This window comes from Microcaecilia unicolor, chromosome 8 (genome assembly GCF_901765095.1).
Source record: "Microcaecilia unicolor chromosome 8, aMicUni1.1, whole genome shotgun sequence".
NCBI classification, from domain to species: Eukaryota; Metazoa; Chordata; class Amphibia; order Gymnophiona; family Siphonopidae; genus Microcaecilia; species Microcaecilia unicolor.
The window spans coordinates 152,404,138-152,417,038 of NC_044038.1; the positions used below are offsets into that span (position 1 = coordinate 152,404,138).

The 12,901-nt window shown below is 42.9% G+C and overlaps 1 protein-coding gene across 3 annotated transcripts in view; it reads right to left on the minus strand.

Moving 5' to 3' along the window:
* RNF130 (ring finger protein 130) overlaps nucleotides 1-12,901 on the minus strand; it is a 288,762-nt gene that overhangs the window by 46,750 nt on the left and 229,111 nt on the right. For all 3 annotated transcript variants that reach the window (XM_030213323.1, XM_030213322.1, XM_030213325.1), the window contains one exon: nucleotides 2,434-2,530. In XM_030213323.1, the coding sequence (XP_030069183.1) occupies nucleotides 2,434-2,530 (97 nt within the window). The remainder of the gene's footprint in view (nucleotides 1-2,433; nucleotides 2,531-12,901) is intronic.

The following is a 12,901-nucleotide window of genomic DNA, read 5'->3' on the forward strand; positions in this document are numbered from 1 at the left end:
TGTAAGACCTTTGAAGTCAGAATGACTAAATATTTTGACACCCACCAGACAGGACTTAACAAAGATCTGGGTTTTCTAGCCCATTATAAACCATAAAATTGTACTGCTTTGTCACCCTCCTATCTCCATGCATATCTCCCTGTCCCTCATCCACCCGACTCTCCCTGTCTCTCACCTAACCTGCTCTCATCCTGTTAGACTGCCGCTGAAATGCTTTGATGTTTCACTTATATATACTCATAAATGATGTTTGAATATTGCCCACTACTTTATTCTTAATTATACAGCGTTCACCTGATTCCTTAATCACTAACAAATAATATCACTGTATTTTTTTAAATTATTATAACATTTTTTCTAACAGACCTCAGAGGTGTTGTTGGAATAGATTTCCACTTTGATGTTAACACACCAAAAAATCAATCGTATATGCCTCTCGTCATTGGTCACCACTAATGAGTTATCTTTTTTTATTTTTTTATTAAATTAAATATATTGTTTATCAATTTTCTAATGTGACTCTACCTTTTCTAATGTGACTCTACCTAACTATCAGTATCTCCTTACTAAAATTCACTTGTTATAGTATATAAACTATTTGTATAAAAATATCTTTATACTTAGCTTTTTTTCAAAAAAGCTTCCATCCGATAGAGTTGCTATCACTCCAAATCCGATTCATTGGACTTTGCTATCGCTCCAAAGTTGAAATTATTTCACTCCAAAGAATCATCATTCAACTAACGAATTGTCTCTCGCTCCAAAGGCTTACATCAGGGCTTAAATCGACACGTGTTTCGCCATCCAGCTGTTTCAAGACTATATGCCCTCTCTCATATCCGGGTAGAATCTCCGTAGTGTGCCTCTAGGGGAATAAACATAACTTAATTCGATATCTTTTATATATCCAAACCATTCAACATCGGGTCTGGTCTCTTACTCTCTCGTATCCGAGTAGAATCTCCGTCATCGCAGGCCACCAAAATGGCCGCGGCTTTTTATTTTCATTCAAACAAAATCAGATGACTCAACCAACCAATGGATTGAACCCTATGGATTGAATAGGGAAATTGAATGGAATACATTGTTATGATGATATTATCATGGGAAGTAGCTGTGATTGGTTGGTTGAGTCATCTGATTTTGTTTGAATGAAAATAAAAAGCCGCGGCCATTTTGGTGGCCTGCGATGACGGAGATTCTACTCGGATACGAGAGAGTAAGAGACCAGACCCGATGTTGAATGGTTTGGATATATAAAAGATATCGAATTAAGTTATGTTTATTCCCCTAGAGGCACACTACGGAGATTCTACCCGGATATGAGAGAGGGCATATAGTCTTGAAACAGCTGGATGGCGAAACACGTGTCGATTTAAGCCCTGATGTAAGCCTTTGGAGCGAGAGACAATTCGTTAGTTGAATGATGATTCTTTGGAGTGAAATAATTTCAACTTGGAGCGATAGCAAAGTCCAATGAATCGGATTTGGAGTGATAGCAACTCTATCGGATGGAAGCTTTTTTGAAAAAAAGCTAAGTATAAAGATATTTTTATACAAATAGTTTATATACTATAACAAGTGAATTTTAGTAAGGAGATACTGATAGGTAGAGTCACATTAGAAAAGGTAGAGTCACATTAGAAAATTGATAAACAATATATTTAATTTAATAAAAAAATAAAAAAAAGATAACTCATTTAGTGGTGACCAATGACGAGAGGCATATACGATTGATTTTTTGGTGTGTTAACATCAAAGTGGAAATCTATTCCAACAACACCTCTGAGGTCTGTTAGAAAAATTTTTATAATAATTTAAAAAAATACAGTGATATTATTTGTTAGTGATTAAGGAGTCACTTATATATACTGTCATCTACCAACATTTGCTTATTTCCGATCTGACGAAGAAGGGAAACCTTCGAAAGCTAATCAAAAAATGTATTAAGTTATGTCCAATAAAAAAAGGTATCATCTTATTTTCTTTTCCATGTTTTATTTCTATTGATTACCTCTGGTACAACCAAAGCAGCTCACTTATTACATACAAGTACTTTTTCTGTCCCCAGTGGGGACAATGGAGGGTCAAACGATTTTTTTTTAAATTTAAAAGAACATAAAACAATAAGGGCCATGTTTACTAAGCTACGCTAGTATTTTTAGCATGTGCTAACCGTGTAGATGCCCATAATATTCCTATGGGTGTCTACAAGGTTAGCGTGCACTAATTGTTAGCACACGCTAAAAACGTTAGTGCACCTTAGTAAATAGGGTCCTAAGAATGGCCTCAGAGCTCAGCCTTATCTATCTCTTACTGACCAATATGTCAGTTTTGCAATGTAAAACTAGGGGCATTATTTAGCCTAGTAGAGGCCATTGATATTCCCAGGCTGTCTGTTGCAGGCTGCTGTACAAGTGCATTGAGACTTACCACAATCCCCAAGGCCTTCAGAATATTGAGTTTACACATCGGACAGGTGCAGTGTTCGCTGAGCCAGGGGTCAACACAGGATTTGTGGAAAACATGCCTGCAGAAGAGAGGATACAATAAGTGGGAAGCCAACCAAATCTTCCAACAGTACGATCAGTTCTTCCACTGGCAGTTTTAGAAAGGAAATGAAAGAAGGATTCAGAGAAATGAGAAATAAATGGTGATTAAAATTCTGCAGTTATGCTGTCCTACAAGGAAATTCAAAGTGGTTGCTGAGAGAATGGCAAAAAACTCTAGGCGTTACTATTTTTTCTCACCCTGTATAGGCAATTATGTCTATATCAATCAATGGTTCAATCTGACAATATCTGCTAGATATAAATAAATCTCATATATGCTGGGCCTGAGAGGTGTCCCTCGGATATCTAGTTTTATTACTGAGGAATATTCACTAGAATCTGCATGTACAATTTCTGCAATTTTTAAATCTGTTTTGCAAGTTTTAAAATTACTGAATCTACAAAGCTATTTTTATTTTTTCTATTTTTATTTCAAACTTTTCATAGAACTTAAATTCTCATCTTTCATTGTTGGTAGAGTCCCCAGACCAACAATGAAAGATGAGAATTTAAGTTCTATGAAAAGTTTGACATACAAATAGAAGAAATAAAAAATAGCTTTGTAGATTCAGTAGTTTTAAAACTTGCAAAACTTATAGGCGCCCGGTATAAGAGGCTTGGGGAGGCGTGGAGGGGCATAATCGAAAGGGACGCCCAAGTTTTGCTGAGGACGTCCTTGCAAAACATCCCGATGGAGGGGCGGGGAAACCCGTATTATCGAAACAAGTTGGACGTCCATCTTTCATTTCGATAATACGGTCGGGGATGCCCAAATCTTGACATTTAGGTCATCCTTAGAGATGGTCATCCCTAGACTTGGTCGTTTCTGATTTTCGGCAATAATGGAAACCAAGGACGCCCATCTCAGAAACGATCAAATGCAAGCCCTTTGGTCGTGGGAGGAGCCAGCATTCGTAGTGCACTGATCTCACTCACATGCCAGGACACAAACCGGGTACCCTAGGGGGCACTGCAGTGGACTTCCTAAATTGCTCCCAGGTACATAGCTCCCTTACCTTGTGTGCTGAGCCCCCCAAAACCCACTACCCACAATTGTACACCACTACCATAGCCCTTACGGGTGAAGGGGGGTACCTACATGTGGGTACAGTGGGTTTGTGGTGGGTTTTGGAGGGCTCACATTTACCTCCACAAGTGTAACAGGTGTGGGGGGGGATGGGCCTGGGTACGCTTGCCTGAAGTGCACTGCACCCACTAAAACTGCTCCAGGGACCTGCAAACTGCTGTGATGGACCTGAGTATAACATTTGAGGCTGGCACAAAATATTTTTAAAGATTTTTTTTTGAGGGTGGGAGGGGGTTAGTGACCACTGGGGGTGTAAGGGGAGGTGATCCCCGATTCTCTCCGGTGGTCATCTGGTCAGTTCAGGCACCTTTTTGTGACTTGGTTGTAAGAAAAACAGGACCAGGTAAAGTCGTCCAAGTGCTCGTCAGGGCCGCCCTTTTTTTCCATTATGGGTCAAGGACATCCATGTGTTAGGCACGCCCAAGTCCCACCTTCGCTACAACTCTGACACGCCCCCATGAACATTGGTCATCCCTGCGATGGAAAGCAGTTGGGGACGCCCAAAATCGGCTTTTGATTATACCGATTTGGACGACCCTGTGAGAAGGACGCACATCTTCTGATTTGTGTCGAAAGATGGGCGTCCTCTTTTGAAAATGAGCCTGAAAGCCTCCCCAGCCACAAGTGCGCAACAAGCAACAGGGGATCTGAGAAACCCTACCTTCTTTGCAGCAGTTTCTCCCGTCTTTCTCCTCCTCCACTCCTCTGTTCTTTGCAGCGCCGCGGATTCTCCTCCCCCCCCTCAAATCTCACTTCAGGACTGGCATCTCTCCTGCTCCCTTAATCGCTACCAGTAGCGGTAATGTAGCGATTACAGCAATCTGCTTCAGTGCCTCAGCCTTCCCTACCACGGCTCCCATCTCATTTGATGCGATTTCCGTTCCTGTTCCGCAATGGCGGGAAGGCATGGGACCCGTCATAGTAGGGAAGGCTGGCTGAGTGGCTGAGTTTGAATGCTGTTCCCATACACTGGTCTTGAATCAAATTCAAAGGAAAATTGTGGCATGTTGGATTTCAGGAGCGGTGCTGAAGCAGATTGCTGAACTCCCTACAGTACCGCTACTGGTAGCAGCAACGGTGGTCAACTTCAAGGCAAGTAGAACGCAAGGGATCACTGGGCCGTGGGTAGGGCGGGAAAGGGAAAGATGCTAGAATAGCAATGGGGGGGGGGGGGGGGGAGAGACAAAAGACCTGGCTGTAGTAACGATGGAGGTTGAAGGGAAAGAGTTGTAGTGTAGGTGCTGCTCTGCTGGACCTTGGGGGAGGGAGACTTGGAAAGCTAGAAAGTGCTGGAGGGGGAGGGGATTATAAACGTTGACCAGCAGGTGGGAGGGGGGAGAGAGAAAACGTGACTCACAGGAGGAAGCCGGAACCGCTGGGGAAGGACTGAAGATTGGTAAGTATTCTTAGCTACAAATAAGAACTGTGCTGCAGGTTTTATAAGTCAAAATAAAAAATAAATATTTTGTTTCATGCAGATCTCTTTTGTTTAAACATAACTAAATGGGCTATAAGCCCCTAATGCAGTCCAATGGTTTTCTTATATTTTGTTTGTGTGATAACTTATACTGTGCCAAAATTGAAATTTGAACTCTCTATCTGGTCGTTAATAAAAGGAGCTCAATGTGAACTATCCACCCTAAAAGGATGTTTTGTGGCTGTACATGAGAATTGTGATATGATCCCTTGTTTCATATTGTTGATGGTCTGTGATGTTGTCCGTATGGGTGGTATATTGGTGTATTAGGGTCTGCCCAGTGTAGTATTTATGGTACAGTAAGGTTCTGAGTGTGTTTTTGCAGTGGTTTGTGCATAGTGTTTTGCGGTTGAGGGATTGTTGGCCTTAATGAGGTGACAAACATCAACACATTAATTTACTTTTCATTTGTCATAACATCAGACACGGTTTGTATGTTGTCAGACAATTATGGATGTAAGACCCACCCCCTTTAGCCTCCCCAAACAGTTGGGCCACCGACCGCCTATGGCAAAACCAAAATTTAAAAAATTGAGAAAACTGGACTTGTGAACATTCTAGTGAATATTCCTCGGTAATAAAACTGAACATCCGAGGGACATCTCTCAGGTCCAACGTATATGAGGTTTATTTTTATCTACCGAGATATTGCCTGATTGAGTCTTTATAAAAGAGGATTAAATTGGTGCCTTTTTGGACTTCTCAGATAGGTGATCTGTTATAAAATCAGGCTTTTCCCCCAGATAAGGGTAAGGTGCCTACTCACATGTTGAATTTAGAGCTACCATTGCCGAATGCTGTATCCCTGTGAAGGATGTGCTGAGAATGCAGCTCAGATTGCACTCATATCATATGTTGTCATTGATTTTCTTTTGGTTCATTATAAATACTTTAATTCATACACGTTCCATAATTTCCCAGAACATCCCACCGGGAAGACTGGATTACAAAATCCTTTGAAACCGGAAGCATCAACTTGCAAACTACCATTTTTCTCATGGACGGTGGAGGGAGAGACCATGCAACCTACCAGAAAAGTTGCTGTCTTGCTGCTTTAGCATTCATGGCTAACTTAATTCAACAAGACATAAAATCATTATCACATAGGCTGGGCCTCTTCAGCTCCGATTACTGCAGCAAGAGGAAGCTCATGAAGGGGACTTGCCAGAGAGAGACCAAAGCCTACCTTCAGGTAAAACAAAATTGTGTTTTATCACTGCGTCTATAATTAAACATTCTTTAATAAAAAAAAGTCCCACTTTCACCTACTTTAGATTCTTTGAAATTGCTAATTGAAGTAATTACATAAGTACACAAGTACTGCCGTACTGGGAAAGACCAAAGGTCCATCAAGCCCAGCATCCTGTTTCCAACAGTGGCCAATCCAGGTCACAAATACCTGGTAAGATCCCAAAAAAAGTACAAAACATTTTATACTGCTTATCCCAGAAATAGTGGATTTTCCCCAAGTCCATTTAATAATGGTCTATGGACTTTTCCTTTAGGAAGCCATCCAAACCTTTTTTAGAGTCCGCTAAGCTAACCGCCTTTACCACACTCTAGCAACAAATTCCAGAGTTTAATTACACGTTGAGTGAAGCAAGATTTTCTCTGATTCGTTTTAAATTTACTAATTAAAGTGTTTATAAACTGCCTTGACAGAAGCGGTTTACAATTTCTTACAGGTACTGGCATTGTCCCAGATGGGCTCACAACCTAAGTAGTAATGTCTATTTCATAGCAGGGCTGTGGAGCAGGGCCGGTGAGACACAGAGCTGGGTCTGGGGCAGGGCTGCTGCCACCCCTGCCCCTTGGGCAGCTGCCGCCCTACAACCCCTTACACCTTCCTGCGTCGTCTCTTCTCCTCTCTCAGTCTGTCACTCTCGCTACTACTGTGTGCCAGGACACAGGTCATCACGTTAACACAATCACCTGGGTCCCGACATACAGGAGCAGGAGAGAGAGAGACCCCGGGGCCGGGCCCCCTTGCCCCCCATCCCCTCCTCTCGGCGGCCCTGCCATGGAGTAGGTACACCAAATCTTTGACTCTGACTCCAACTCCTAATGATATTAGGCTTTAATTTTTTTGGTCTGGATCTAAAATACTGATAAATATAACTACTACTACTTGACATTTCTAAAGCGCTACTAGGGTTACGCAGCGCTGTACAATTTAACATAGAAGGCCAGTCCCTGCTCAAAGGAGCTTACAATCTAAAGGACAAATGTACAGTCAGTCAAATAGGGGCAGTCTAGATTTCCTGAAAGGTATAAAGGTTAGGTGCCGAAAGCAACATTGAAGAGGTGGGCTTTGAGCAAGGATTTAAAGATGGGTAGGGAGGGGGCTTAGCGTAAGGGTTCAGGAAGTTTATTCCAAGCATAGGGTGAGGCGAGGCAGAATGAGCGGAGCCTGGAGTTGGCGGTGGTGGAAAAGGGTACCGAGAGGAGGGATTTGTCCTGTGAGCGGAGGTTACGGGCGGGAACGTAAGGGGAAATGAGGGTAGAGAGGTAATGAGGGGCTGCAGACTGAGTGCATTTGTAGGTAAGAAGGAGAAGCTTGAACTGTATGCGGAATCTGATTGGAAGCCAGTGAAGTGACCTGAGAAGAGGGGTGATATGAGTATATCGGTTCAGGCGGAATATAAGACGTGCAGCAGAGTTCTGAACAGATTGAAGGGGGGATAGATGGCTAAGTGGGAGGCCAGTAAGGAGTAGGTTGCAGTAGTCAAGGCGAGAGGTAATGAGAGCTTGGACGAGAGTACGGGTGGTGTGCTCAGAGAGGAAAGGGCGAATTTTGCTGATGTTAAAGAGAAAGAAGCGACAGGTCTTGGTTATCTGCTGGATATGCGCAGAGAAGGAGAGGGAGGAGTCGAAGATGACTCCGAGGTTGCAGGCAGATGAAACGGGGAGGATGAGGGTGCCATCAACTGAGATAGAGAGTGGAGGAAGAGGAGAAGTGGGTTTTGGTGGAAAGACGATAAGCTCGGTCTTGGACATGTTCAGTTTCAGGTGGCGGTTGGACATCCATGCAGCAATGTCGGATAAGCAGGCCGATACCTTGGCCTGGGTCTCCGCGGTGATGTCTGGTGTGGAGAGATATAGCTGGGTGTCATCTGCATAAAGATAATACTGGAAACCATGAGATGAGATCAGTGAGCCCAGGGAAGAGGTGTAGATTGAAAAAAGAAGGGGGTCCAAGGACAGATCCCTGGGGAACTCCAACAGAGAGCGGGATGGGGGTGGAGGAAGATCCATGAGAGTGTACTCTGAAGGTGCGGTGGGAGAGATAGGAGGAGAACCAGGAAAGGACAGAACCCTGGAACCCAAATGAGGACAGTGTGGCAAGAAGTAAATCATGATTGACAGTATCAAAAGCAGCGGATAGATAAGGAGGATGAAGATGGAGTAGTGGCCTCTGGATTTGGCAAGGAACAGGTCATTACAGACTTTAGAGAGTGCCGTTTCTGTCGAGTGTAGAGGGCGAAAACCGGATTGAAGCGGATCGAGGATGGCATGAGAGGAGAGAAAATCAAGGCAGCGGTTGTGAACAGCACGCTCAAGTATTTTGGAGAGGAAGGGTGGGAGGGAGGGAGATGGGGCGGTAGTTGGAGGGACTGGTAGGGTCAAGTGATGTTTTTTGAGGAGAGGTGTGACTACGGCGTGCCTGAAGGTGTCAGGGATAGTTGCAGTGGAGAGAGAGAGGTTGAGGATATGACAGATGGAGGGGATGACAGTATGAGAGATGGTGTTAAGTAAGTTGTAAATCTAAGTAACTTAGATTTACCAGCACTTTAGTTCCAGGGCAAAGAAATATAAGTATAAAAATGATAAATTTACCATATATATTTTACTGTTGTAAGTTTTTATTTTGAAGCTGGAGTCAAGAGTTGGTACATATTTACTGACTCTGACTCCACAGCCCTGTTTTGTTAGGTGTGAACTGTGAAATCCAGTTTCTGCACTAAAGGAGATGCAATGTCTCTCTGGTGGGCTTCACTACTTTCTTTGTGTATGCTCAGGTCTTACAACTATTAGGCTATTCTCCTTTTCACAAGAAGCTCTGGATCTGTCTAAATCTCTAGCCACAGTTTACAGAATATCCAATTTACTAACACATAGGTAACAGACAAAACAGGATTTAGCAGAAACAGTTAAACACAGCTGGACAAAGTGTATTCCTACTCGTACATAGATATGCCAATGTTATTATTCACAAAAGCAAATCTTTTTAGAAAAAATTGGACATTAAACAAATTAAATTCAAGTAGCAAACCCTTTAGTTCCCTATTATCCAAAACTAAATCTTCCAATTTCTGAAACTTTAAAAATCCTTGGAGTCACTATTGACCGCCACCTAACACTCAAAAATCACGCAAACAACACAACCAAAAAGATGTTTTACAGCATGTGGAGACTGAAAAGAATAAGACCATTCTTCCCAAGATCCATCTTCCACAGCCTAGTGCAATCACTCGTACTCAGCCATTTGGATTACTGCAACTCATTATACGCAGGTTGTAAAGAGCAAATACTGAAGAAACTTCAAACAGCCCAGAACACAGCTGCCAGACTCATTTTCGGGAAACCAAAATACGAAAGCGCAAAACCCTTACGAGAGAAGCTACACTGGCTCCCACTCAAGGAACGCATCACTTTTAAAGTATGCACACTAGTCCACAAAATTATTTATGGTGAAGCCCCAGCCTACATGTCTGACTTAATAGACCTACCACCTAGAAACGCTAAAAGATCATCCCGAACTTTCCTGAACCTCCACTTCCCAAATTGCAAAGGCATAAAATACAAAGTGATGCACGCATCAACCTTTTCTTATATGAGCACGCAATTTTGGAACAATCTTCCACGCAACCTGAAGACGACCAACGAGCTGACCGACTTCCGCAAACTATTGAAGACTCATCTCTTCGAAAATATCTATCGAAAGGATCAAAACACATGAACTCTACGCACACTGTTAGTAATACATCAACACATTCTCATCTGTACTCTCATTTTAACATACTTAAACCTTAATCTACAGGTAAAATGCTATACCCGAAAGTTTTTCGCGCTATTGTTCTATAGTCCTATCAGTATCCGTTGTTCTTCCTTTGTTCCATTGTTTTGTTCTATTGTACTATTCTCTTAACGATACTTAGACTCTGTCTTAAACTCAATGCATAACAATGTAACCACAATCGAGTTGTAACAAATTGTACTTCCATTAATACAATGTATTGTAAGCCACACTGAGCCCACAAATAGGTGGGAAAATGTGGGATACAAATGCAATAAATAATAATAATAAATAATATTATGTTTAATATCTTGTTTGCAAAAATCCCCCCCCCCCCAAATTTCATAAACAAATGGTGGAATTTCTTTGGAGCTATAATTAAAAGATATAGAACTCAACAAGATATTAATACCTGACTCGCTGATACACAGGATCATTTTCCAGTGCACCGTTCACACCAAGGGTGGGCAACTTTTATACACAGAGACCACGTGAATGTCAATATTATTCCTAGCGGGCCGCAACATTATATAATGTCAGAACCAGAAATGCACAGAGCCTCATAGACCGTGATAAACAGTGCTTTTTTTGTAGGAAAAAAGGTACCGGTACTCATTATGGGCAGGGTAACCATCTATGGCTCCGCCCCTAATGTAGCCACACCCGCAGTAGCCACACCCTTTATATCAGCTAAGGCGCATATAAACAGGTATTATTGAAAATACTATACCAGTATAGGAGAAAAAAATAACTTGTGATTTTTTTTTCATTATAAATAATTTCTGTAAGCTGTTACTGCTTCAGTATACCCTGTGCAAAATAAGACAGCAGATGTAAATTCTCAAATTGAACATATTCCAAGCACTAAGATGAAAATAAAATGAGTTTTTCTTACCTTTGTTGTCTGGTGACTTTGTTTTTCTGATCACGTTGGCCCCAGTCTCTGATTCTGCTGCTCTTTATTTATTTATTTATTTATTTATTACATTTGTATCCCACATTTTCCCACATATTGTAGGCTCAATGTGGCTTACATAGTATCGGAGAGGCGTTTGCCGGCTCCGGTGAGAACAAATACAAAGTGGTGGTGTGGTAGGATAAAGATCGTGTGGTATAGCCACAATTAGGGAATCATACAACGGAAGAGTTTATGTCCATTACGTACTTAGTTTTATTGTGTCACAGAGGTCAGGCATTTAGGTTGGAGCGGCAGGGTATGCCTTTTTGAATAGGTTAGTTTTTAATGATTTCCGGAAGTTTAGGTGGTCGTGCGTCATTTTCAAGGCTTTTGGTAATGTGTTCCACAGTTGTGTACTTATGTAGGAAAAGCTGGATGCGTAGGTTGATTTGTATTTGAGGCCTTTGCAGCTTGGGTAGTGCAGATTTAGATATCCTATATAATAATTCTCACCTCCAACGTTCGAGTGTGCCTGGGACTTTAATATTCCCTTATCTCTTGTTTGTCCTGTTTGTCTGTCATAATTAGATTGTAAACTCTGACGAGCAGGGACTGTCTCTTCATGTTCAAGTGTACTGCGTACGTTTAGTAGCGCAATAGAAATGATAAGTAGTAGTAGTAAAAGAGACAGCTGAGGGGAGACACGATTGAGGTATACAAAATCCTAAGTGGTGTAGAATCGATTTTTTTTCACTCTTTCAAAAGGCACACAGACCAGGGAACACTCAATGAAATTACATGGAAACACTTTTCCTTGTCATCAACAGCAGACGAATCCATCAACTGACGGGCCGCATCCGCCCACCAGCAGGCGGAGACAGAGAACACCGAAAGCACACGGCGCCCCCGGACGCCCAACTCCCCCCGCCCCCAGCATATCTCTATCTCCCAGCAGGTGTGGATGTCGCTTTCTCAGCTCCTGGATTTCTGCCTGGGGTGGCTCCAGTGCTTTGCCAGTAGAGCAGGGTGTGTTGTGGCTGCTGGTGCCCACTTTAAAGGCATACTTGGTTTTCCCTGTCCCTGCCTATCTGTTCCCTTAACTCCATTTCCAGGGCTTCCTTTCCATTTATTTATTTACTTTCCTCTTTTCTTTTTCATTTCTTGCCCTACATCCATACATAAAAGCTGGGTCCTCCGCAGACTTGACTGGAGGAGGTATGGAGTGGATCCAGCTTTTGCCTATTTCTCCATCCATGTGCAGTTTTTCTCCTCTTTTCCTTTTCCCTCATCTCCATCAGTATGCATCTCCGTCCTGTCTTTCCTTCCCTCCAACATTTCTCCTCTCTTCCCTGCCCTCCACTCCATCATTTCTCCTCTCTTCCCTCCTCTCCATCCATGTCCAGCATTTCTCCTGCCCTTCCCTCCATCCATCCATGTCCAGCAACTCTCCTCTCTCCCCTGCCTATCCCATCCATGTCCAACGATTCTCCTCTGTCTTCCCCTCCATGTCCAGCAATTCTCCTTTGCCCCCTATCCTCCCCTCTCTTCCATGTCCAGTGACTCGCCCCAGCCTCCACCTGCCCCTGAGTTCCAGTTCCAACCCCACCTGCCCACCCTCAACTCCCTGACTTTCTGTTCCTGCCACCCTGCGTTGAAATCTTTTATTTTACCTCGTCGCAGCAGTGGCGGCAGTGAAGGCAGCAGGCAGGCTCGCCTCCTTGCTTCCCTTCCCTCTCAGCGTCCCGCCCTTGCAGAAAGGAAATTACATCAGAGGAAGGCGGAACGCTGAGAGGGAAGGGAAGGCTGGAGGTGAGTCTGCCTGCTGCTTTCACTGCCACTTCGACTTGAGGTAAAAGATTTCAACGCAGGG